Raw genomic sequence first — 26,934 nt, 5'->3', positions numbered from 1 at the left:
TTTTCTTGTTTTGTTAAGCTGCCCCAGAGCTTCCCCTTTTTCAAGTTTGCTCGCTGAATTAGAAAGTGTGTTTGCAAAACAGCTGAAGTTCTACGAACTGTCTTGCCACACAATATTGAAGATACAAGGAAATTTCTTTCTCTGCCTCAAGTTCTTCTGGAGCTTCCTTTACTTGGTTTTCAAAGTACAACAAGGTCTCCATGACGTGTTTTACAATATGCTGCATTTTCTTCTCGCTGGAGATTAAGAATAGTTTAAATTGGAGAAAAGAAAAGAATGAATATGTTGGGAGGCTTCTTATTCCCTAAGCTTTCTTCCCATACGATGTAACTTGACAACTGATAATACCAAACTAAATATAGATAGTATTTTGTTGAAATTCTCTCCACTCTTTCACCCCCCCCCCTCTACCTACCCCTCATTTTCATCTCATCCCCTACCTCCCTCTCTCTCTCGTCTTCAGTTACAAAACTGTTTCTGTCCTGTTTCTGTTTTATGGTAACCCCGTAGGAATTCGGCAGGACAGCGTTTTGCTGGTACATGCCGAGGTGGTATATAACCAGTGACCTTGAAAACATTTTACGTTTAGGTTAATCAGTCATAATGGCTGACCTTATAGACGATATATATTACTCTTGGACCTTTTATTAAAATCAAAGTGGAGACAATGGCCGAGTGGGGATTCGAACTCCCAACCTTGCGATTATGAGTCCAATGTTCTAACCACTGGACCACACGACCCATATCAATGACATGAATAGTAATTAGTTTTATTTATTATTCCTAACAATCGATCAAATTGTATTTTTGTTAAAGATTTAGTCCATTTACGATATACATTTTGTTCTTTTTGTCTGCGCAGTTGGAAAGCGAAGTAAAGCTACTCCGAGAGAAGCTGGCTGCAGCCCAGACTACCCTTGGTGAGATGGGCCATCAGATGGACCTACAGAAGACAAGAACAAGACAACTCTTAGCTGGCTGGAAACTCAAACTCGAAGAAAGTGAAGATAAAATCATGTCGCAAGCACACGAAAAAGACTCCCAGTTTACCGATCTCATCTCTGATTTGATGTACTTTGAGGGATGTCTCAAGCGAGAGAGGCAAGAAATTGTTTCAAAGCTTGGTGACAAGGATCGCCGTATACGCGAACTTGAACGACAGGTTATGAAGCAAGAAAAACAGATTAACGCACTGAACAAAGCAAATGAGAAACTTATTAGTAGCTTACACGATACGAGGGGAATGTCGATGTCCGAGGATGATAGAAGCAACGGAGCGAAGTCGAGTGACGACTCGCACCACGACGAGAGCAGTAGCAGTCACGACAACAGCAGCGAGACCGAACGCGTCTCGTCACCCTCACCGATGATGTCGAGTCGACGTCCGAACGGTAGACGATGCACGGTACATACGGGTCCGACGTCGCAGCAAGTCAGTGGGATAAGACATCTTAACAACAACACCATTAAGGCTGGCAGTCCAACTAACGGACATCAGCATCGAGTTCGCTTCGTCGATGATGTCGTCAATGACCTGAGCGCGAGTAGACCTCGAAAAGGTTTCCTGATGAAAACTGAAGATCGAAGTAAAGCTAGGAAGATATCTTTGCCCGCATATCGCTTGCCTGTACCCAATGAAGGTGATGAGAATATAAGGTTCTTCTGATATGAACTGAAGCAAATGACGCAGGTGTAGAACTTGCTTTGAATATCATTATTGGAAAAGATTTTTGTCTACAGATACCATGTGGTTGTGTATTGTTGGAGTCCTGCTGGCTCGAACAAAATGAAGACACTCTAGGGCTGGCAACAAAATGATTTGAGGAAGCATTGATGTGGGAGTTTCTCGTGTAATACATCAGGTTTTGCAGTACAGTGTAATAAGACGTTTTGATAATGCCTATTGCTTGAAAAATGAAGACTTGTGGACGAATTAATGTGAAACGCGATCATCAACTTTAGAGAAATATGGAAGAACTCAGTTTTCTGCAACTCCCGCGTTATACGAATTATGTTAAGACAAGAAATGAATCTTTTTGAAAGCAAAGTAAATGGACAATACTTTATGACTATTATGAGATGAATGGAGATATGTATTACATTTCAGAGGTGTGTTGTATCGATAATGAGGTATTTTCATGTGCTGGTAATACAGTAAATATATGTCAACTTTGAGTTTCGTTTATTGGCGAAAAAGGATGTTAAATGCATATTACGATTAGCATTGGATTCCTTCCTATTTGTTTTCTTCAAATACTCAAATTTATAAAAATGGCAGGTTTTATCACAGAGATAGATATTAGTGTTTGTGTAAGACTGAACAAACTGTGTCAACCTGGTATGATAATGAAATTGTCATGATTGTGCAACTCTAAATTCATGTCGACTAAGCTGTCAAGATTTGTTTAATCTTCCCGGATAACCAACACGACCAATATAGATGTGTTTAGTTACTACGCATTATACCATTAATTTGTGTCCCAAGTGCAGTTACTCTATGAGATAGTAGAACAGTATTTTCGTTTTATTTGAGTTTGGATGTTCCCTATCTACCAAGAAAGCAGTTTATGCGTATAGGCATGAACCACGGACCAATGATTTTACGACCTCGCCGAAGGAATCGATAATGATGATTGATAGTAAAGATACTATTTCGACATGGTTTCCAACTTCAATATCATTGTTTTTTCACCAAACCTCCACTTACACTTATGTTTTTGTATAAAATCATATACAGACATCAGTTTAGTTAACATTAAGAGTTCTGTAGGAGTCGTTTATCATGTCCTTCGAAAGTTGGTAAAAAAATGTAGGTTTTCATTATATTAAATCATGAGATCAGACGTGTTAGACCTGCATTGCATATTCATGATATTGAGATAAATTTCAAAATATTTATGTGGAAGAAATCATATTACATAAATTAAACCACCATGGCAAGTAGCAATATGCCATACTAATATAACATTTCTTACCGTGATTATATTTCAGATTTCATGAGGAATTTGTGAACCGGGTTTATTTATTGTATGAGTGTACATAAAATATATCAGCTAGATTATAAACAATAAACCAGAACGTGTTTGTATTTCATTTTTCTTTCAGAAGAAATAAAAAAGAGGATTTGAGAAAGAGGAGAGTGGGTTATCTAATTTGGCGATGGAGGGTATAAGTGACAACTTTAATTTTTATCATTATTTTTCAAAGGGTTTCCTTTTCACTTCTGATATTGCCTTCTCACTTTAAAACTCTTTTAATAGTGTCATCCCCTCCCCCACCAATGCCTTATCTTATTTCAAAAATCTATTTTCGAGAAAAGCGTGGACAACTCCCAGACAAGAAGAAAATAACGGGTATGAGAGCGAGCAAACGAGAGAGGAAATGGAAGGATAGAAAAAGAGAAAGATCGTAAGATGAAAGAATAAAGAAAAAGAGTGATTGGTGAGAGAGACAGAAAGGAAGTACGGAGAAAAATTGAGGAAAGGAAAAAAATGAGAGGAAGAAGATAGAGAAGAGACAGACAGCGTGGGAGAGAGGAGGAAGAGGGACTAGATAGAGGAAAGAGGTGCATGGGGAGGAACAAATATTTTTTTGTGTTTTGATATTTAATGCTGCAATCACATTTCCCCTACGGCGAGTCGAAAACGGCTATTTTATTCACTTTTATTCAAACCACCTATTTGTAACTGGTAAAAAATGTTAAATAGGATTTTTTTTACGGGCAGTACGGCCACCGTATAGGCATGCTAGGGAAAATGTGACAGCGTCATATTATTTGTACGTTAAGGAATCGTGTTTTCCCCGTAACACAAAGCTTAAGTATTTACATTTTTCTTGTCATTTTTTTTCTTGACAAAATATGTTCCATTCAATAATCTGATTTCAAAAGGGAAGTTAATTCAAAATCAGTGAGTGGCTGAACTTTGAGTCAATAGGGATAGCATCGATCAATTTTATTTTCTCGCCAAGTCTAACAAAAAAAGAGGTGGCGCTGTTATAATGTACATTCTTATATAAACTGTAATTTTTTTAGAAATTTTATGTCATCTCTTTCAGTAATCGCAAGCTTTAACCACAACGGCATCTTGTGATATTCATGTTCAGCAGCTCAAAATGGGAATTTAAACAATTTTTAAATTTACATTAATGTATTTTACTTTGTTTGATTTCCGCCAAACTTTAATCCTTCACCTCATATTTTACTGTTATGAATACATGAGAATATCCTTCCATTTATATATTAAGATCGTGGTACCCCCCCAAAAAAAGTAATGATAATAATTCAAATATTCTTAAATGCGGTTACTACACTGATGCTGAACTGTGACAGCGCAACCTCTTTGAACTCGTTATTACTCAATGCTTGATTGAATTTAATGCTTGATGCTTGATACCCAAAGTTCTGCCACTCACTGATTTTATGAATTAATTTGCCTTTTAAAATTAGATTATTGAATGGAACATATTTTGTCATGACAAGAACAAATAAATGAAATGAATCAGTATATAAATAAATCATAGATTATGCACAAATTGTTTTTCCCAGGCATTTCTTTTATGTTTTAGACTTCGTTACATAATAAATTGTTTATTTAGTTGAAACCGGGTCTGAAAACCGTTTGTTAGAGACAATTTAATATTTTAGAGAAAAGAAGGAAATATAAAAAGGGTCACTTAATCCAAAAGGAAGCCTTATAGCATAAAAGAATCTCTGATTAAACAAAATTGGACAAAGAAAAAATATCAAAGGGAAATGACAGGCCTACAGAAGTATAAGAAAGGAAATGGTTTACCAATAACTTTAAATAGGGGTCCTTGAAAGTATGAATGTACAAAGTATGCCTATCTGTATGGGAATTATTGTATCGTTAGGAAATGATCCCTTATATGCACCCCAAAGAAAAAATGAGCACTTTCACTTATAGATTACAAATATGATATAGAATCAGTTTTAAATCAAGAGGATCTTAATATGAGAAAGTGGTAGATATGTGAAAAAATGTTAAACTGAATTAACAGTGGTTATTAATATGCATAGTGAATTACGTAGTAGGAGCGAGAATTGAGCACAGATTAGACAAAAGAAAGACCTTTAAGTTTAGAACGGTTGTTTTTTTTTTCGTATATGAGAACTTTTTAAACCCGAAAAGGGCACTTTTAAATACTAGGCATTATATATTTTGGCACTTGTTGTTATAATAAGAATGAAGAGGAGAAATCGCAGTCTTAATTTTCAAAAATCAAAAAGACCATTTATCAGAATGCAAAGGGGCACTATGAAAGGAAAGGGGCGCAAAACAAAGAGTAAAATAACAAATTACCAGCTATAAAAATGGTAGTTAAAAAATCAGACGACTTTTATAAGAGAGAGAGCATTTGAGGCGGGTAGTTGGGGAGGATGACACGACATTTGCTCCTACGACAATCCCTCCGGTCTTAATATATCAGAGTTATAGAGTGTTTGGTTCAGAATAATGTAAAGATTAGGATTAGGGTTTAGTTTTTGGGGTTGTAGGTTTTAGGTTTCGCTGAACAGTGCCGATTTTCCAACGGAGCAATTATCGACGGAGCAAATGTCTTGGAACCTTGTAGGATAACTGTGTTCTCGCCTCCTAGTGCATTGCCTCTTTATGAATTGATAGGGGTCCGCCAAGACGATTTGAAAGTGACGTCATAATATTGTTCACATTGGAATTAGGGTAACTCATACTGGACCCACCTCTCATTTTCATACTTCATTCTTACTTTTTCTCACTTTTTTTCTTCTCCTAATTTTGCTTTCGCTACTCGAAATATTACAGGGACACCCCCGTGGTGACACTGCCCTATATACCGTCATCTTGTATTCGTTTCTATTTACTCAATAAGCACTGGATTTCTTTCTTTAGTGTCGCCCTCATTCGACCATGTATCATCAGTCAATTATTGTTTCTGCACGTCTTGGCAACCTTACGTCATTTCCCATACATTTGTACGGATGACTACCCGATAATACTCGCACAACAATGCTCGCCCGATGTGATATGCGAGCATACAATATACACATGTACCGTACCTGTGTTTGCAAACCACAGATCTAGTTCAAATCTACATACACGCTTAACATAGTACAAGTGGACATGACTTGACATGACATGACATTGGTGCTCGGGAATTTAGCTTTTTAGTGTTACTGTTAAACGCATTGTCGAATTGTTTTAGCTCCGAGTCCGACTTAGCTTTGACTTTTGAGAAGCATTGCCATTGGCATGATTGGTAAGGTAATAAGATTAAGATTTTTAAGTTAATTGATAATGTAAATTATAATTTATGATTCATTATTTGCTTTGAAATGGAAGCGAGGCGAGGGTGAGTTAATTAATAAGAAGGATGTATGAGTATGAGTAAACTTTCTTGAAGACGAAGTAATATTAATATGATTTACTCAGAATAGTAGGAGACTACTACTAGGGCGTGAAACAGGCCCAAACGAACAACAACGACAACAATGATTTATTTGAGTGTGTTTAAATTTGAAATTGTGAATGGTACATATGGTCAGGATATATAGTGAGTGATTGTATTACCGACCGGCCTTGTATTACCGAACGCGCGCATCATATGCATCAGAAAATAATCAAATACGCTCAAACCTTTGCAACTTCCTTCCAAAGGGAACTTAAATAGAAAAATGATGAAAAATTATCAAAAACACAATTTTGAAGTCTTTACATCCTCAAAACAATAAAATATGGTCAAAATAGCTCATCAGTGACTTTGTTGTTTTCCCAACTTTTCCCATAGAAAACACACGTTCGGTAATATACTTTTCAAATGATCAAAATATTTCACTTGCGAAGAGGGGTCCGATTTGAAGCTGATGTCGTAAAAATGAAAAACAATTTCGGCAAAATTTCTGCATGTTTATATTGTGTAGGTATTTGTGTATTTATGGTGAAAGTTGGGTGAATTTTATTGGAATAATGTGTTACTGTTAGATATGATCAAATTCATGAAAAGTGTTCGGTAATACGATCCACTACCATACATGTATATGTTAAAGATTTTTTTTCTTTAAATTCTTACCGTACATGATGTACTCTCATGTACAGTCAGTTCCTTGGGTGCAAATCAGTAATCTGCATCATACCCGGGATCATACCCACTCACCACGCACTCACAGTGTCATGTATTGCGAGGTTAGGATGTTGCCCACCACGTACATGTACTCACCTTTTCCTATTCCAACCCAATTTTGAAATATATGAAGTGTGTTTGCTCCATAAACATTAAATACATGTATGATGTATCCCAGGTTGGTGTTTTCATAAATCTGTAAGTTAAAGAGCCACTTTAAGAATGACTGGTCAATCCTTTCTTATGGCTGTGTTAAATAATCACCAGTGGGCATTTATTGGTGGATATCATTTACCACAAGAAAGGATCACCAGTCATTCTTAAAGTGACTTAATGAAACGGCCCCAGGAGTGAGGAGGCATTGCTTGCTGCCATAAATCCAGGGCCCAGTGGTTACGATTTTTTTTACTTGGGGTGCTGATGCAAATTTACCCCCCCCAAAAAAAAAAAAAGTTTTTCACTACAAAGTTGAGGTCATTTTACAGTAGTCCAGAGAAATTTGAAAAGCAACACCCCCCTACAGTCCTACTACAGTCCTCCATTTTTCATGCCACCCAGAATTCCAGGGGGTGCTGCCTATGGATACACACTTCAGGAAAAAACCCAGTACCCCCACTTACCAGGGCCATACAATCAAATCAGGGATATGCTGTGATCAGGTTGATGCAGGCATAAGTTTACTTATGGAGTGAAAGAAGGAATTTGACAAAAGCAGGGATGGCGACAATTAATGCTAATTTTGATTGGATTGATTGCAAAATCAAGAGTAGGCATTCAAGTATTTCCATTAAAAAGGCAAACTTGAAATTCAGTATAATTTTGATCGTTACCTATCCTTTGACATTGTTATGATTTGTATTTTGTATATTTTATTAACATGAGAATGCATCCAAATGTTTTTATCACTCTATTCTATCAAGAGAGAAGATACATATATGCTAGGCCTGCATCTACAGAATGCAAATACATGTATATCAAATTACCTATATTGAAATATGGTACATTTTGATATGTATAAATTTTAGTAACAGTGCTTCTCAGCCAGCAATCAAAATGAAGGAAAGTTATCAGATCAGACAAATATTGATGAAATACTCTCCATGCTGTGAAATACTCTAAATTACTTGTGAAATATAATTTAACTGGGAGTTCACAGCCCCTATTAACTTCTTTATATCCATTAAAATTTAACTTCTTTAAATCCATTAAAATCGTCAAATTCAATTGTGCCTTTGTGAAAAAAGAAGCATCAAAATCACAATGCTTCAAATAATGTCATATTCATAAGCTTCATTATGATGATTATTGATTAATATAATCAATAATCATAATATATAAGGAAATATAATGAAATACAAGCAAAGTATGCGCTGTATTGTGATGAAGATGAAAAATACAGATAAAGAGAGAGAGGAGGAGGGAGAGGGAAGAAAGGCAGTGTAAGTTAATTTAAGAAAGAAGAAGATCCCAAGATAACACTACAAAGGTTTATTGTACATTGTCCATGAAAAATGATGACTAATCTTAGGATCGAAATTACATGTACTGCAAAACAGCTTTAAAGGAAAAGAGTTGATAAAAAAATATTAAGTAGTTTTGTTTTCAAAGCAAAAATAAAATGGAAACTTGGAAGATAATTGAATGATTTTTGAAATATTGAAAGTGAAAAAAAAATTGATATTATTTTTATTATATTATTGATTTGGATACTGATAGTTATGATCAGCATTCAAAAATGACATTTTTTGCTTATTTTTCACAAAACAGTGATATGCACAACTCAGTGACTTGCAAATGAGATAGTCAATGTCTCTCGTTATTTCTTTTGTTTTTATTGTTGAAATTATACAATATTTCATTTTCTACAGGTTTGACAATAAGGACCAAGTTGACTGAACCATATAGTATTAAACAATGCTAATTTCTCATGTTCAGGGAGGAATTAATTGTTGTTTCACTTGACATTGAGAAAATTAGAATATAATAAAATACAATATAATCAGTCATCAGTCTCCTCATTTGCATACAGACCAGGATAGACATACATGTAGGCTATAACTGTTGTGTGAAATTAAGCAAAAAATTAAAATGTCATAATTTCATTATTTTACATCCAATTTTGATGAAATTTTCAGCATTATGTTTGTTGGATTTTACCCTTTTTATTCAAATCAACTTTTTGTTGGGGGTGAATTTGTCCTTTAAGTTGCATAGTAAACGTAAACTCATATTGGCTATAAATTATTTATTTCAGCAATGTGCTATAACAATCCATATTTGACAGATTCAATCATCAATTTTCACAATAATGAACACGACATCAATCTGTTGTTTCTGTTTCTTGAGCTATTTCTTTTGTATTTTAAGCAGCACAATTCCAGAATATTAATCAGCCTCTTTGTTGTTTAATCCTATTTTTTATCAGACATTCTTTCTTGAGTTTCATAGATCTTCTCTGAAAATTTCTTTTTGAGAATTCATGATGCATTGTGTGAGTTTTGTGTGATTTTTGTTCTTTCAGGATTGTCTATTTCATTTTCATCATTGAAAGTTTTAATGTCTTGGGAGTGCTTTATGACAGGACTGTTGGATATTTTATCTAACAGTCTGTATTTTTTACATATTCCATAGTAACTGTCAGACACCTTGCTCTCAACCAATCTTTAACTTAAGGAAGGTTTTCAGATGTGACATTTTATAAGGTGACAAATAATGGAATGTTTATAAAACTCTCCTGATCAGTTATTGATTCATGAAAATCAAGCACTTTTTGGAGGAAGTTTGTGGATTTACCATTTTCACTGATATAGCACCATTATCCTTTGGCAATCATTATGATCTATATTACAATTCATCGTACCACTGAGTTCCCCCTAGTAGTATGGCAACACCCAAATGCATGCAGATTGTATGTACATGTATTTCATTGATTAATTTTTTGACAGGTTTCATTTAATGTTTTATGTTTGATTTATATTGTGTGTGAATGCATCAGTGATCCCATGATGTTTTAATTGAATTTGAATTTATTAACAAACTTCATTCACTTGACATGAACATTTTGTTTTACAATATAGACAATGATAAAAAAATATTTGTAGCAGTATATCGTATAAATAAGTAACACATCAATACATTTTCCATTCTGATTTCCGATAAATTGAATTATGTATATACTGTATCTATATATACAAAGATTGTAAACATATGAAAGCATGGTAGAATACGATGGCAATGAATAATGAATGGTGTTGTTATACATGTACATTCATTGAATAATATGAGTTTGTATTCCACCGCTGCCACCAAAAAGTAAATTTGCTCAAACAAATTGATTGAGAATAACATTGAATCATGGTACAGTAAAAGAACCAAGCATACTCAACAGGGCTGTGATTTAATGTTGAATTCTAGGATGATCTTAAAGGTCTTTCAAGGGATGTATTACAAAACAATGTTAAAAAACAGAGATTTTGCATGTGTTACAATTTTTTTTAAGTGGAGAAAAGTTTGTTTCTATAGTTGTGGGGGTATGTTTTTTGAATGGCCAAGTATTTTCAATTCATCATTAAAAAAATATGCAATTTTACATTACCATTCATGTGATTAGCTCTAATTGTGCTGGATAAATGGAAGCTCTATGGCTATTCCTATAGGGCCGTCTCCACCAGCCCGAGTTTTCAAAGAATTGCGCTATTTCTGATCCGGCAAATTATCCCAATCTGAACAATCTTGAGATTATTTGTAATGGAGATGCAAAAAATCAGGAAAATTTGCTGGATTAATCTCGAGATTGCAATACCAAGTCAACTTGGGCTCATTTGCAAATTAATGCGCTATTTTCGAATTATCCCGCTAGATCGAAGGTGCAGATGCACTAGGGATTATTCATTCATGGTGTCAGACCATAATGCATCCATGCCTAGCTCAAGCAAGAATTGCTTGTGGGTTTCTTGATTCTCAAGATTAATTGTGAAGAGGGCCTATCAGGCTAAAATCTCGAGATTGAGCAAACTCTGGCTGGTGCAGCTCCACCTTATGGGATTATGACAGAGGCAGGTTAGTAGGAGCATGTATCAATCTTGTGGGGGAATGTTTGGTATTGACTATATATCGATCTGTTGTTTTGGTGAAGTGTTAGCAAGTTCCAATGTTAAATTGTACAATAGTCTCACTATTCCAGACCTTAAACTTTGTGCTCATTTATTGTCACGCTTACTTTTCTCCGCTCAATGAAGCGCTCGATGAAGCCTACCAGTTACATGGTCATCCTTGATGCTTTCTTGCTAATATGTTTATTTCACAGTAATAGGCATTCACAATTAAAGGCACTCACTTCATCAACCACACAGTCTACTTGAATAGGTTTAGAATTATATTATGGTCTTGAAGCATGACAAGTTTCTTTGAATTGATCGGCTTACCTTTTAATCATCTTGGTCATTTTTGGAAAGAGGGTCAGGCTTATATTTATGCCCATTTGGTTGATGACTGTTAATGACTCATCTGAATAATACAATGTAGGGCCTAGATGTGTAACTGATGAGAAGAAACTTTGTCACAAAATTTTTCCCATTAGAACAGCTCTTAAACAAGTCAGCCCAACTGATAAAAATCTTAGAATCATAGTGCATTTGACCCTGACCTTTCATAGGTTTGAACCGTTTGATATTATTTTTGGAAGTAGAGCTTGGTTCATAGAGTCCTTTAGATGATTGTCTGGCCTTTCCTTTAACCAAGGCTAATCTATGTTTGTTTCACCTGCTTACTGCACTGTGTTGACATCATTGTTTTGATTTAGGTGTTGCCATGAGTAGCAGATAAACTATTTCTGAGATGAATCTGTGAAAATTTAACACGTTGCTTGGAGAATGCGGCCTTCTGGTGATGAAGATTTCATTAGGTGGCTGCAGGTATGAAGACATGATGTTGGTGATCATATAAGATAGTTTGTTAATTTTCAAGTTTTCATGTTATACTTTGCATGAAAGAATAATGGAGACAAAGTATGCCTGTTTGGCAGATGATGATTTCCAATGAAGGATAAAGATGAGTGTTAAACTCTACAGACTACAGGAACCCTTTTTTTTAAATGACAACTATATATTATAAATACAAAACAGTTGCCATCTTTTAAAATAAAGGTTTCAGGAAAGTAAAGTTTTACATTAGACGTAAACTGAACTTCTTTCCCATGATCTTTCCATTATTTAAATGAAATGGATGTTGCTTTAGAATAAAACTCAAATCTTGGTCTGTAAGCCTATCTAGTATATACAACATTCCACTTTTAATTTGTATGGTTCATCTCTATTGATAATCCTATAGATTTCATCATGCCTATAATATTTCCCTGTTGCTGTATTTATTTGAAGAAAAAAAATAGTGTTCAGTAAATACAAAATTCATGAAAAGCCAGGAATACATCTCATTTTACAACTCCTTGATATGGTTATCCTCACCACTACAATTGCTGCTAAAGGCAGGTGTTAATCTTTACAATCTATCAGTTGTTCCAACATTTAACCGGATCTCAAATTGGTTGCCTTATCCACCATTCAGTGAGGAAATATTGACATTGACATGATAGGTTGCTAGGTTTCTTTTATCTGACTCACCAGCCACATCTATAGAGTGTCTTTTTCTTGCGATGTTGATCTGTGAGGGCGTTGAATGCTTCCTCTACATATTCGTGCTGCGTCGATCATGGCAAACGATAACACCTTCAGCAAAGCTTTGACTCTGTAACGATGGTCTTAACCATAGGTATCACACTTAAAGTCCAGTAGTGGTGTTTGTTGTTGACGCTGGTCATAAGGTTGGCCGGATATTCAATGCAGATCTGTCGGTCAGATGGCTTCTGTCCATTATACAAAATATGTTCATTTTTTATACCACTCTTACAAACTGAAACCAGTGCTTCATATAACAAGGTAAAAAGCATAGGAAAATAATGATGCATGATGACTATTATTGATTATTGATTTAAAACTACAAAATGAGAACAGTTTGTTAACTTTCACATTGAATCCTGTAGGCCCTGTATTTCTTGTTTTTAAAGTTGTTAACAGGAATTTTGCCTCTTTAGACATGTTAAAATACATGTATTTGCCAGGAGAGACATGAATTTATAATCTGCTGAGACAGGCAGATAGGGGCAAAACATATTTCCAATGAAATGACATAGTGTCCATCATCTGAGTAAGAAATAGGGAGCTACATGTATTTAAAGAGAAATTCCTTATATAATAATATAATATACAGGGTAATATGATATATGTTGCATTTATTATTATATAGTGCTTTTAACGTTTGTTTCTAAGTGCTTTACAAAAGAATAACAGAATTTTAAGACAAAATAGAGAACATGTACATTTCATATTATAAAAAGAATTTAGTCAAATTATACATGTAATCATAGAAATCAATCATAATTACATACAATTAATAATTAAAGGCCAATTCCACCCGAACAAAAAACTGACTGGAATAAAAAGAGAAAAATCCAACAAGTATAACACTGAAAATTTCATCAAAATCGGTTATAAAATAAGAAAGTTATGACATTTCACTTAATCTCACAAAACAATTATATGCATTATCCTGGTCTGTATGCAAGTGAGGGGATTGATGACATCACTCACTATTTGTTTTTGTATTTCATTATATGAAATATGATTTATTCCCATTTTCTCTTCATTGTCCTTTGAAACAAAGTTTCATTCCTCCCTGAACACGTGGAATTACCATCGCCTTAATTAACATTCTATGGTTCAGTTAAGTTGGTCTTTATTGTCAAATCTGTAAAAATTGAAATTTATGTGTATTTCAGACAATAAAAACAAAAGAAATAGTGAGTGAGGGACATCGACTCTCTCATTTGCATGTCATTGAATTTTGCAGATAACTGTTTTGATAAAAATAAGCGAAACTTTAAAATGTCATAACTTTCTTATTTTACATCAGATTTTGATGAAATTTTTAGCACGATGCTTGTTTGTTTTTCTTTATTGATTCAAATCAACATTTTAATAGGGTGGACTTGACCTTTAATAATATTGAATAAATTAAGACAAGAAGAGATGTGTTTAGAGGAGAGAATCAAGAGAGGTGGACTGACAGATATGTAGAGGGAGACTATTCCAAAGAGTGGGAGCACTATTAAACATCAAAAGTACGCTGACCATCGCAGGTAAATGTACGAGGAGAAGGAGAAAGTGTGTAGAAAATGAAGATCTGAGATTTCAGGATGTTGGAACTTTGTTAGAAATTAGATTTTGGAGGGAAGAGGGTGCAAGATCACTTCTGCTTTTATTAACAAGAAGAATAATTTAGAATTGTGTTTGTTTTTCATTGGGTAGCCAAGGGAGGTACTCCCGCAATTTTGTCCCTACAGTCAACAGTGCAGCACTATTTTGGATACGCTGGAGAGGAAGAAAATGCGTTGTTGGCAAACCAGAAAGAAGACTGTTGCAATAGTAGGACGACACAAAGGCATGGACAAGACGTTCAATGGATGATTGGTCTAGATAACATCTTAACGTTCCTATCCTGTAGATGCCATATGAAGTAATCCTACAAACATCCTGAATATTATTATTTGTTTAGCGTCACCTGTGCCTGGTAGGCGAAAAGCGAACTGAATCACTATGACCCGCAGGTCTCTCCTCCCGATATAACTGATTGGGGGGAGTGCAGGTGGACCTCTACACCGGGGTTTCCCCTACTCTTATACGAATAGTGCAATGGGTTCTTAACATGCAAAGGTGGTGACTCTCCTCTACAAAGGGCCTCCATTTAACGTCCTATCCGAGGGACGGGATGTTTTCCTTTGTAACATAGCCTGCATCTATGAAACATGGGAGAGACGTTTACATACAACGCACTGGCTTCAGTCATCTGCCCGGGGTAGACTCAACCCATGATCTTAGATTCGACGGGCAGACACAATACCGACTGAGCCAAATCCATTTGACGTCTCCCATCAGAATCACTCCAAGATCCCTTTACAGAATTTGATACCCTGACAAATGAATGATATGCTGGGTGAATTGCGATTTATCATATATAATCATAGATCTACATCTCTATCACGTTCTGTTACAGAAAGCTTAATGTCGGTAAATTGTGAAAAATACCCACTCTGTTGAGAAAAATGATAATTCTTTACCTGAGTTTATTACGGGGTATTTTATGGCATGATTATCCAGACAATTATTTAAAATGCCTACTTGGTGATCAAAGTTCAGTAAAAATTCAGTCTGTAATCATTAGTCGGAAAGTGTGCCACCTTTAATGTATTGATGTGTGGTTTATGTGTCTGACACCTATTACACCTGAGTTTATTGGCTGCTACCTTAGGAACGTGTTTATCAGAGATGCAGACATGTTGTTTTATTGATTGGATTCTATAATGATATTTTCTCTGGAGGATGCCTCGTCGTTCAATTACAGTTTTGGATAATGAAGGCTTGGGTGCTGTAAGAGCTGAGGTTTTCTGAATTTACAACTTTAGAGCTTGATTGAGTTATAATTTGTGATCAGATCTTATTTCATATTTTTAAATATCTTTATCCATTTGTATTATTTCTTTATACAATAAATGGTAGTAGTTTTGAGGAGTATAGACTCATGATGCTGAGGTCATGGGTTTATGTTTAACACATGGTGCTTGTGTCCTCTGACAAGTCATTTAGCTACAAGTCCAAACGACAGACAAAATCAAATTGTACTTGTGTATACAGGATTCAACAAATTTGGTCTATTGGTCAGAAATCTGCAAAAAGTTCAAACTTTCTTGATAACAATCTTGAAAGTAGAAAGACACATGCATGTACCAGTGCATCCTGATAGTCTTTCTTTCAATCTACATCTATTTTGAAATAAAATGATTAAAAGACTTCTGTTTTTTCTTTCAGATGCTCCTGCGCCATGAATCACAGCTATGGAATGTCATCAAAGGCTTCATGAATGACCATAACCCCTACAAGAAGTGGCTTCATTATTGAGGAAAAGAGAGTTACATAATGGTATCTGCAATGGAGTAAATCATGGAAGAAGTAGATTCATTACTATGACAACACCTTGATTAGCAGTGAGATTTCACATCGGAACTCATTAAACTCGAAGGATAAGCATACTTGAGGAGGAATTGAGTTATGAGAAGATGACACTGAACTAGGAAAGGCTAAATGGACCTTGTTGAGATGTCAAGTCACTGACAGATATTGCTCTTAAAATTCAAGGATGATATTTATAGAAAGCAATTACTTGTATTCATTCTAATAATCTGTAATCTAATCAAGTGTGTTTCAGAAGAGATTGCACAGCGCTCTCGCTTCTTTTTATTTCAAGGATTGGTCAGCATTTACAAATCTCAGGTTCAGTCGTGATAGGACATCGTCAAAATGATAATTAAACCTTGCTGTGTACAATGTGAATGTGTGATTTGAGCATTGCTTTTGATGCATGGTCAATCTTTGCCATCCTGGGAGGAGAGACGCGTCAATGTGTATTGATGAGCACTGAGGATAGCAAGCTATTTTGATAACTTTTACCAAGCAACCAGGATTGCAGAATTGATGGTACTGTCATCGCCAGGGGGAGAACATTTCTTTTCATGATTTTCGATCGACGCCGGAGCAGAAATGCTTCCAGATGACTCGTCTATAAATGCATTATTGATGTTGTTGTGGTAACGAGAACATTTTTCTTTGTGATTTCCTCTTGGATGAAGAATCATTATTATGCTTCTAGTTTTTCCAGGTGTCTTGTTACTAAGATCATGAAACATTAATAGATGAGGCTAGAGAAGTAGGCAAAGCAATACACGTTGATTATGTGATATGGAGACGTTTCTTAAGAGGCTGAAAAAGGAAACTCAAAATAGAGCAAACAGATGCAATCTATCAACTCTAAAATGTTACCACCAAATGCATGAGCCAATTATCTTGTGTAATAATTGGAGAACATTAAAACACTTTTATTTATAAATATTTTGAGACATTATTCATCTGGACTGTCGCGATGGGATGTTCGGCGGGTAAAAATCCTCCGCTGGATCGGATACCATCGACTTCATCAACCGCAGACCTCAAGTCAAAAGAAAATGGGAAGTCTGTGCATTCAAAAGGTAGGTTTAGGGATCTCAGTCATTTATGTACAAGTGTAGTTTGGAGGTGTGAGGTGACAAATTTTAATATTGGTACTCTTTTATTTTTTTGAAGGGGGGGGGGGTTAACTAGTTAAAAAAAATGAAAGATATATACTAGTTTAAGAAATTATATTTCACCTTCATTGAGAAAATTAGGATTAAAATCAGGTTTAATACTTGAGAATGTACATTGACAGTATATTTAAAGTTCCTACACAAATCATATAATCGTAAAGAAAATTATAAATTTTCTACATGTATCCTTGTTCCTTACTTGCAGTTTTTCCTCAAATTATATATCATTCCACCTGCTTTAATATTTTGTTTCGCCATTTTGTTTTTAGGGGATGCTTCTGATCTACCAAGCAAGAAAACACTTGAGAGAAGGGATACAGGAAAGTTTAGCAATGGATCATTAGGAAATGGAGATGAAAAGACCAATCATCATCAAGCTACTAGTCTAGTAAGTATCAAATTAAGGGGCTTGTGGTGATGAGGGGAGGGGGAGGCAAGGGGATAGATTGATGGAGGGAAGTTTAGCAAGGGATTAGGAAATGGAGATGAAAAGACCAATCATCATCAAGCTACAAGTTTAGTAAGAAGCAGATGAAGGCCTCAGGTCTGGGGGAGGGGGCATGGGGGTCGAGGGGAGAGAGGTGGGGATGATGGAAGGGAGAGGAGGGAGGGGGAGGATGGGAAGTTTAGCAATGGATCATTAGGAAAGGAGATGAAAAGACCAATCATCTTTAAGCTACAAGTCTAGTAAGAATCAGATGAAGGCCTCAGGTCTGGGGGAGGGGGCATGGGGGTCGAGGGGAAGCAAGTGTAGTAAGAATCAGATGAAGGCCTCAGGTCTGGGGGAGGGGGGCGTGGGGGTCGAGGGGAAGTGTAGTAAGAATCAGAGAAAGGCCTCGGGTCTGGGGGAGGGGGCGTGGGGGTCGAGGGGAAGCAAGTGTAGTAAGAATCAGAGAAAGGCCTCGGGTCTGGGGGAGGGGGCGTGGGGGTCGAGGGGAAGCAAGTGTAGTAAGAATCAGAGAAAGGCCTCGGGTCTGGGGGAGGGGGGCGTGGGGGTCGAGGGGAAGCAAGTGTAGTAAGAATCAGAGAAAGGGGAGTTCATTCGGGTGAGGAGGGAGAGGTGGTGATTAGGGGAAGAAGAGCGGGAGAGAGGAGGAGAGGGAAAGAGAGGGAAGTTTATCAATGGATTAGGAAATAGAGATGAAAAGGTGTATCGTCGGGTAATGAGCCTAGTGAGAAAGCCCACCCTAAAAAACAAAATACCCGATGAGAAAAAGATCAGGTATCTTGCCAATGTGAAAACAAGTTACTCATGATATTCCAGAAACAAAACACCTGATGTGGTTTTCTGGAACACTGTCATAAATTTTGTAATTTCTCTCCTAGATATGAAGCCGCTATGATTGTCACAGATCAGTATTCTGAACATTGTCTTTTTCCCTGTCATTTCTCTTGAAGTTCCCGCCCATCTTTTCAGAGGCAAACCAATCAAAATCACAGTTAGTACCCAGTGGGAGCCCTTCTAACCAATAGGAAGGCCCGATGGCATGTGGGGCGTATCCTCAATAAGTAGCTGGAATTGCACAACTGCATGTATATTGATGCCCTTAATTACAAAGAGGCAGGGAGCTGTGAATTATTTTCAGAGGAGAGATAGAAAAAAAAGGAAAACAGAGAAAAAAGAGGAACTAGTATGTAGGGCCTTGCTAATTGTAGCAAGATTTTTTTTTTGAATAATCATGGATGAGTGAAACTTATATCACAATCTAATCTAAATAATATCATTGTATGCTTTATTCGGCAGGGTTTCAGGATATTTGGCACTATAATATAGGACAAAATTTATGACTGCTAGACCCTGTCATAAATTTTGTCATATCTTTTGCTTGTATATTTGGATTATGCGCATTAAAGAAATGCATATTTTTGGTGCGCTCTATTAAGATAAGAGACAAAATTGATGACAAAAGTTTAGACTTCCACCAGAATACAGATTCTGTCATATAGATTGGAAAAGAATGGAGAAAAGAGAAAAGAATGGAGAAAATGTTCAGAATACTGCCCCGGCCTGCTTCTCAGTAGATACTGTTAAAAATTACAAGAATTATTGGGTATTATGAGGCCTGAAGAAGATATTGTTTATGGTATTTTGATGATCAAGTATAACAGGACCTATAGGGAGAAAGGGAAGGAGTTGTGAGAGAAACAAATGAAGAGGAATGGTACTCCTTTCATAAACCTATCCTCCAATTAGCCGCCTAAGAGTAATGCGGATAATTCAATAAAAGTTGCGTTCACAAACTCCGAAAATAAGCCGCATTATTTTTACGAGCGCCCGTCCCGAAAAAGGCGGATAATCGTCATGACAACTGGACACGCCCCCTCCGATGCGGTTGTGTTGGAAAAGGGTGACCTTGTGACCGCACCATGACAATTATCCGCATTATTTGGAAATGCGTTCATAAACGCAAAATCTTGTCCCGATGCTGCTATTATGCGGATAATAGCAGCATCAAAATAATGCGGATAACTCTTGTCCTCCTCCAATTTTACGACCCAATTATGCTGCTATTAGCCGCATAATTGGGTTTATGAAAGGGGTATGGGACGGGGTACCTGATGGTTGTCAATGATGAACAATCTATACCATACATACTGGATGTATAAATCATACAGTATATATTCTCAGTGTACTGTATATTATTATTTTTTCATTTTTATTTTCAGGTTGACTATTCAAGCATGAAGAAACATAAAGATATGCCATTATCAGGTCCTATATGCAATAATAATAAGTAAGTACACAGATCTTTTTTAAAACAAACTTATCAGTATAAATTTGCTGTTTTGTATATCCAGCAATGTAAAATTTTGTTTTTATTCGGCAAGATGTCATGTTTTCCCTATTTTTTTAGACAATTTTCTTCTTCCAATATAAGATGACAATTATCCAATTAAAATCAATAAGAAAATCTATAAAATTTCTGTGGGACAAATCGTAACAAGACTAAAGTACCAGTAACTGATATTTACTAACCAAGATTATGGACTGTGCTTGAAAAAAGAAGAGGAAAACTCTGAAATAAAATAGTATAAACAATTGTTTATATGATATGTTTATATGATATGGTCTGATATGTTTATAAAACTATCAGAAGTAGTATACTGATATGGTTCTAAGTCTATGGTATATTGCATTAAGGAGGAATATTTTCTCAAAGATTTTTTTTTCCTCATCTCCTTTTTCTCTAACATGAATAACCTTTGTCAAAGAGTATCATGATAATTCTGATATTAATCAGTTACTTATCATTTCATTATGTGTGTTGGTAACACCATGCCAAAGCCTTCAAATAAAAACATTAAATCAGCACTAATAGCAATTTCACAAGGTATTGAAATTTGCTGAAAATCACCACCCATGGAATTTACCAAATTAAATTTCCATGAGGAGAGTTTTGATTTGAATTTATAAAGCACTCTTGTATTCAAAAGTACATATGCATTCCAAGAGAAGTTTGTACATGTATACACCATACAAACAATGGTTCTGCATGCAATGTTTACAGTAGCTAGATCTGGTTACCTGGTACTGTGTAAATGCTAGGTCTCTAATGTCAACGGTTTGTACACAGTGAAATTCACATCCCATGGATTTACAAGTATATAATGGATGTCGTGGTAGCTATTCATTTTGAATGAAGCCATTGGACTCTCAATTCCATTGTTGAAATCGTATAATTTTGCCCTCTCTCTGTGCATTCAATTGTATTAATTTAAAAGAGCATGCAATGAAGCCAACAATGTGAAATTGAATTGTATGTCTGAAATTATGAGAGGGCTGAAACTCAACCATTACATCTAGAACAAGAGTGATGATATTATATTGACACCATTCACACTATTAAAGATATTCGCATTACTTGAATGATTGTGAATTTGTTTGACCACCCTATCATGTTATAAATCCTGATTTCATTTACACCCCCCCCCCCTCTCCCATGAAAAAAATTCATGTCAGATTCTGTCAGAAAAATATGAGAAACCTAGTTGTTAAAATCCATGGTGCTTTAGATTTGAAATGTTTAAAAAATCCTTGTCTGAAGTATTATCCATGGTGTACATGTATATGCTTGAATAGCTGATGCATGGATCTATTACAGACAAGTTTGCTTTAAACAATGGGCAAAGGGAGAAGTTATTTGCACATACATGTATGGGTGGGAGCCAAAAGCAATTCCTCATTTTGAAGAGAGTTCATTTTGAAGAGAGTTCATTTGCGAGATAAGCAAAGAAAATTAAAATTTGGCTGTAAAGATGAGGAAATACGTAATGTTCTGGGCAATGTAAGACAAAGCTTAGCAATTGATCGTAAGGCTGACTTCTATGATTGATTGTATTGATGATTGTGTATGATCAATGGTAAATATCAATCTTACAATCAATTACTTATCTAAGATTGATTCAGAGTCATACTTAAAGGGATGGTCCGGGCTGAAAGTATTATAGCTTAAGAGCAAAATGCTGAAAATTTCATCAAAATCAGATAACAAAGTTATTGAATTTTAAAAGTTTAGCAATATTTTGTGAAAACAGTTGTCATGAGTATTTATTAGGTGGGCTGATGATGACATATCCCCACTTGTTCTTTTGTATTTTATTATATGATATGAGGTTTATTCATTTTTTTTCCTCCAAGAAATAGAAAAATTTTGATTGACAACTGATTGTGCATTAGATAATCACATTTTGAACAACTCTAAACATGTATTATGCATTATCATTGGCCATAAACTAGAAGGTCATGATGGATAGCATTTTTAGTTGGTCATTATTATAATTTATGTGCAAGTCCTCTAACCGGTCTAATTAATCCTCTTTTCACTGTATATAATACCACTCCAATCTACCTCTCATACTGTGTATAATTTATCATGGATTGGGAAATTATTGTATTTTGCAATCATATGTGCGAGGCACTTAGGCCTGAACCTTCCTCTGTGTTGTCTAATCTCTGTAGAAATTGAGCATTTAGCTATTGACTTTATAATAGCATGCATCTATACAGCCAATAATAATAATAGAAAACTCACGATGATTGAATACTATGTCTTCATGAGTGCTATCATTATCGGAGAAAGTGGATGGATAGAAGTAGTCAATTACATTGGTTGCCATGGTAATAACAAGATTAGATGAAAAGTTGCTTCACCACAATCTGGGTTACTCTTTGATTAAGACGAGATTGGTCGTTGACAGTTAATGGCTACGGATGTTATGGGAAAATGCGATAAAAAAAATGTATTTATCATGCATTTTAGGGAAAGTCTGCATGTATTTTATATAACCATAGTTTTGAAATAGGAGTAGAACATTAACAGGATGCTTGTAGTTATAATTTTTTTGTGTGAATTAGGTGAGAATACATGTATATTATCATCATTTTTATTATAAATAAGAATATATGGTTCATATTTATAGCACAGCTACAAGTGTATACTCTACTGCGCTTGATACTTGTATATTACCCCGGCTGTTGCTGAGCCGCCATATACATGTACATGTAGGTGCTTAAGCATTCAAGGAATTAATACTGCTGGGTACCCATTTACCTCACCTGGGTCGAGTGCAGCACAATGTGGATGAATTTCTTGCTGTAGGAAAACACACCATGGCTGGGATTCGAACCCACGTCCCTCTGATTGAATACGAGAGTCGTAACCACTAGAATACAAAAGGGTCGTCTGCATCAGCCCGAGTTCTCAAATTACCACGCTATTTCTGATCGGACAAATTATCCTGATCTGAACAATCTCGAGATTATTTGTAATGGAGATGCAATTAACGTGCTAGCTCATAGGATCTGAGATAGCAATCCCAAGTCAACTTGGAATTATTTGCAAAATAGCAAGTTATTTTCCGAATTATCCCACTAATTCGCAGGTGCAGACGCACTCGGGATTATTTATTTACGGTGTCAGACCATAATGCATCGATGCCTCGCTCAAGCAGGAATCGCTGTTCTTGCGATGGTGGAGACGGGGTTTCTTGAATCTCGAGATTAATCGCAAAGAGGGCCGATCAGGCTAAAATCTCGAGATTGAGCAAACTTGGGCTGGTGCAGCACCACCTAAAGTGTACATGTACATGTAGATAATTGTAATGTCTGATTAGTGTTGACCTTTGGACTGATTTCTATAATTGATTGCATTTATTAATTGGTAATAAATTCCCATGATCAATCGCAAAGCTATTGTTACCAGGCCCTGGTTAGAAAGCAGAAAAATGGTAATCAAGCATTGGTCATTGTAGGGTTTTGTACATACTGCACTCATTGCTTTGTTTGAATTGAAGCTTTATATTGCAGTAATGCTGAGATAAATTCTTAGGTGTGAAATGTACATAAACTTGAGGCTTTTCATTTATTAGTAAGATTCTATTTACAAGGACTTTATATGGGTTATTGCATAACACAATTTATAGGCAACAATTCTGTAGCCTGGAGTTTCTTTAAATTTTCAAGTACAATACTTTTGTATATCAATGTTGTATGACCTTAAATGCTATTAAGCAGTTAAGTGGCTATTATTTTACCTGACTTTTTCAGAAAGCTTGAATTTTCCTTTGTTAGCACTGAGACGACTTTCAGCTGTACATCCTCTCCAAGGGACTTGAAAATATTATTGAAGGTCAATGCCTTATACCAAACAACTTAACATTGCTTTTGAATCTAGGTTGCCAGATTTTTAAGTCACCATATATATTTAAGTCAAGTAATTGATTTAACCATTTGTACTTCTACTTCTTCTGTAGTTTTTCTCAATAGTAGATTGATAAATTGTTTATATTTGTTTCTGTATGCAAATATAAGTTTTATAACTTTTGAGAGAAAGTGCAGAAGAAATAAAGGAAGAAAGTATGTATGTTTTAACAATAAGATTATCAAATTTTGTGGCATAATCCTAAAAAATGATATCATAGCCCACTCAATAACAGTCTTCCTAAGTGTTAGATTGTGTATATTGTTACCCCAGCTGTAGCATGGCTACCCTGATTGAGTGCCAATTTTAATATAGATTGATGCCTTGCCAAAGGATGCACATGCTGCAGTGGGATTTGAACCCTATAGGTTGTGGCTCAAAGTCTGGTAACTTACATTATCCACTGAGCCAAAGCATCTCTTCAAAAGATATATCAATATATACAGTAATAAGTAATTTACTCTCTTTTTTTCAGGGAAGTTTCTAAAAGCCAGTCTGACTTCTTCAAGATGCTGGACGCAAAAATAGAGCAGGTAAACTAATTATTTCTAAAGAATAGGAGCTGTATTTTGCTTAAAAAATACTTAATCATCTTTAGTATTCAATTGCCTTTTTTTTGCTCAGTATTTTGCGTAAATCTAAGTCAGTCCTCTGCCAGATTTAGTCTTGCTTGCGTGTAGTTTACAAGCGTGATATGCACAGTCATACATGTACATTCTATGCACAGATTGATACATACATAGCATGTTATTTGGCTCAATCTTTGTGACGTCACAATGGTTATTAGTTAGTATTTTGCTTAATTTGGCTTGATGAAGTAAAATACTTAGCTGCAATCTGGATATGAGTTAAAAGCATTTTGCTTAGCCAAGTAAAATGCTAAGAAAAATACTTGCGAACTGAATACTGGCCCAAGGGCTGTTTCATAAAGCTGTTCATAAATTATGCATGACTTTATAAATGACCTCTGACCCATGAATGGTGACCCTTTTTTGTGCTAATTCATATATTCCAGTGAAGCTACCTGAGCACCTATGTCATGCTTAAAGTGCATAACACTACCAACAGCTTCTTGAAATACCCATCAGTGCCTTCAAGTTCATCAAGTGTTACATAATGATGAGAAAAGAAGGGTCCTGCCTCAATATTCTCTGAATCTTATCTCACTTTTTAGCTAAAACCCCTATTCTTTGAATAATTGTGTTTTATCAGTCAATCATCCCGTCATAGCATGAGTCGGCATAGCATGTTTTACTGTATTTACTTATAGCTATGTCTATCCATCATCATTTCTGCACTTCATGACACTCCTTCCAGTGACTCACTTTATTCATCATCCCAGTATAGCTTGCTGTATTAGCTGCCAAAGGGATTATTTCGTCAGGTATCAAGTGTCAAACAATCAAAAGCATTTATGATAATAATAATAATAATATGCAACATATAGCACTTAATACAAGTGTTTCTAAGCGCTGCATACTATCACCCCGGCTTTAGCGTGGCTACCCTGATCGGGTGCATCGAGCATTCAATGAATTCCTTCCTACTGGGTACCCATTTACTACACCTGGGTGAAGAGTGGCAAATGTAGATAAACGCCTTGCCAAAGGACGCTAGTGCTGTGGTGGGATTTTAACCGCGGACCTTGTGGTTCACGGTCCGGTGACTTATCCACCGAGCCACAACACCTCTTTTACTTTGATATTGTTGTATTATTGGTTAATATATGATCATTATGTGGTTAGTCACAGCATTATCCATGACATTAAATGAGACCACTTTTCTTGAATTATTTTTCATACAGGGTAAGGACCTAGATCCTGAAGAAGTGACGTGACACCAGTCTATTTCATCTATAGGGACCCCTTTGATTCTACATGGGACAGAGATTGAAACTCATTGAAAGAAAACTAAAGATGCCTTCTTAGGCGTGCTCTCCTTCCCATCAATAATCGTGCTGCAATATTTCTGGTTCATCATGTTTCAGTTTATTATCAATCAATCTTTGCTACTCTTCAAAGACTGAAAGATTCATTCATATTTCTCTTCCATGAATGAGAAATTGAATTTTGTTAAAAAAAGGGGTTGTAAAATTTTCAAATTTTGGCATATATTTTGTACTTATGATATAAATCTGAAAACCTGTGATGAATTTTGTACAGTATAAATGATATTTTTCAAGGCCTTGTTAAAGAATGAAGTACTTGTAAATTGGAAAAGATGTTTATTTTGTGGAGAATTATGCGAGTCATCCATTTGTAATCTGTTTTCAATACTGTGATGGGCATTGTTGAATGGTCGTAGAATGTATGTTTTATCACATTCATTATTCCTCTTTCTATTCAGGATTTATGTCCCACAATGTATGTTTGTTTGTGCCGTTTCCTTCTTGTCCGACTACTATAGAGTGTTTTATCAACCTTTCTCATCGGATACCTTCCTCTGATGGGACTATACAGCTGAGCCTAAAGTTGATATTAGACATGGACTTTTGAGAAAAAAAAAACAATTAGTGGGATAAGGTTTTTTTTCATAGCTGGAATAAAACTAACTCTTAATTTAAAAACTGTTAGAAATTGAAGTTGCCGGATAAGGGCCTTAATAGCTGGAGGAAATCTAACTCTATATTTAAAAACTGTTAGAGATGTTGCTTAGCATTGTCATACCTTATCTGCATAAGACATGTGAGTGAAAATAGGTACGTCATTCAGTGCTTGGTCAAATATTTCAAAGATCTCATTCCATCCACTTCAGCCATTGCCCTCATCAAATTGTTTGCCACATATGAATATTACTAATCCCAAATCACATTCCATCTTGTACATTTCCAATTCCATTATTATTATTATTATAGATATGATATAGTTGAGCGTGATTATATAATCCAAC

At 35.6% G+C, this 26,934-nt stretch overlaps 2 protein-coding genes across 6 annotated transcripts in view; both read left to right on the top strand.

Moving 5' to 3' along the window:
• Positions 1–3,067, top strand: part of LOC121428455 — a 32,715-nt gene extending 29,648 nt beyond the window's left edge. For all 4 annotated transcript variants that reach the window (XM_041625067.1, XM_041625070.1, XM_041625068.1 and 1 more), the window contains exon 2: positions 863–3,067. In XM_041625067.1, coding sequence (XP_041481001.1) covers positions 863–1,666 — 804 coding nt within the window. In that variant the 3' untranslated portion in view covers positions 1,667–3,067. The remainder of the gene's footprint in view (positions 1–862) is intronic.
• Positions 3,068–5,954: 2,887 nt separating this feature from the next.
• LOC121428693 lies at positions 5,955–26,484 on the top strand. Of its 2 annotated transcripts, none has more exons than XM_041625497.1 (6): positions 5,955–6,255; positions 16,035–17,248; positions 17,614–17,732; positions 20,012–20,079; positions 24,521–24,578; positions 25,850–26,484. In XM_041625497.1, the coding sequence occupies exons 2-6, from the start codon at positions 17,143–17,145 to the stop codon at positions 25,880–25,882; spliced, it is 384 nt and encodes a 127-aa protein (XP_041481431.1). In that variant the 5' UTR covers positions 5,955–6,255; positions 16,035–17,142; the 3' UTR covers positions 25,883–26,484. The 2 variants fall into 2 exon arrangements, with proteins under 2 accessions (XP_041481431.1, XP_041481432.1); XM_041625498.1 differs by having other exon boundaries at positions 5,955–6,260.
• The last annotated feature ends 450 nt before the right edge of the window (positions 26,485–26,934 follow it).

Source organism: Lytechinus variegatus, chromosome 15, assembly GCF_018143015.1.
Source record: "Lytechinus variegatus isolate NC3 chromosome 15, Lvar_3.0, whole genome shotgun sequence".
NCBI lineage: Eukaryota > Metazoa > Echinodermata > Echinoidea > Temnopleuroida > Toxopneustidae > Lytechinus > Lytechinus variegatus.
This window is presented reverse-complemented; position numbering and strand designations above follow the sequence as displayed.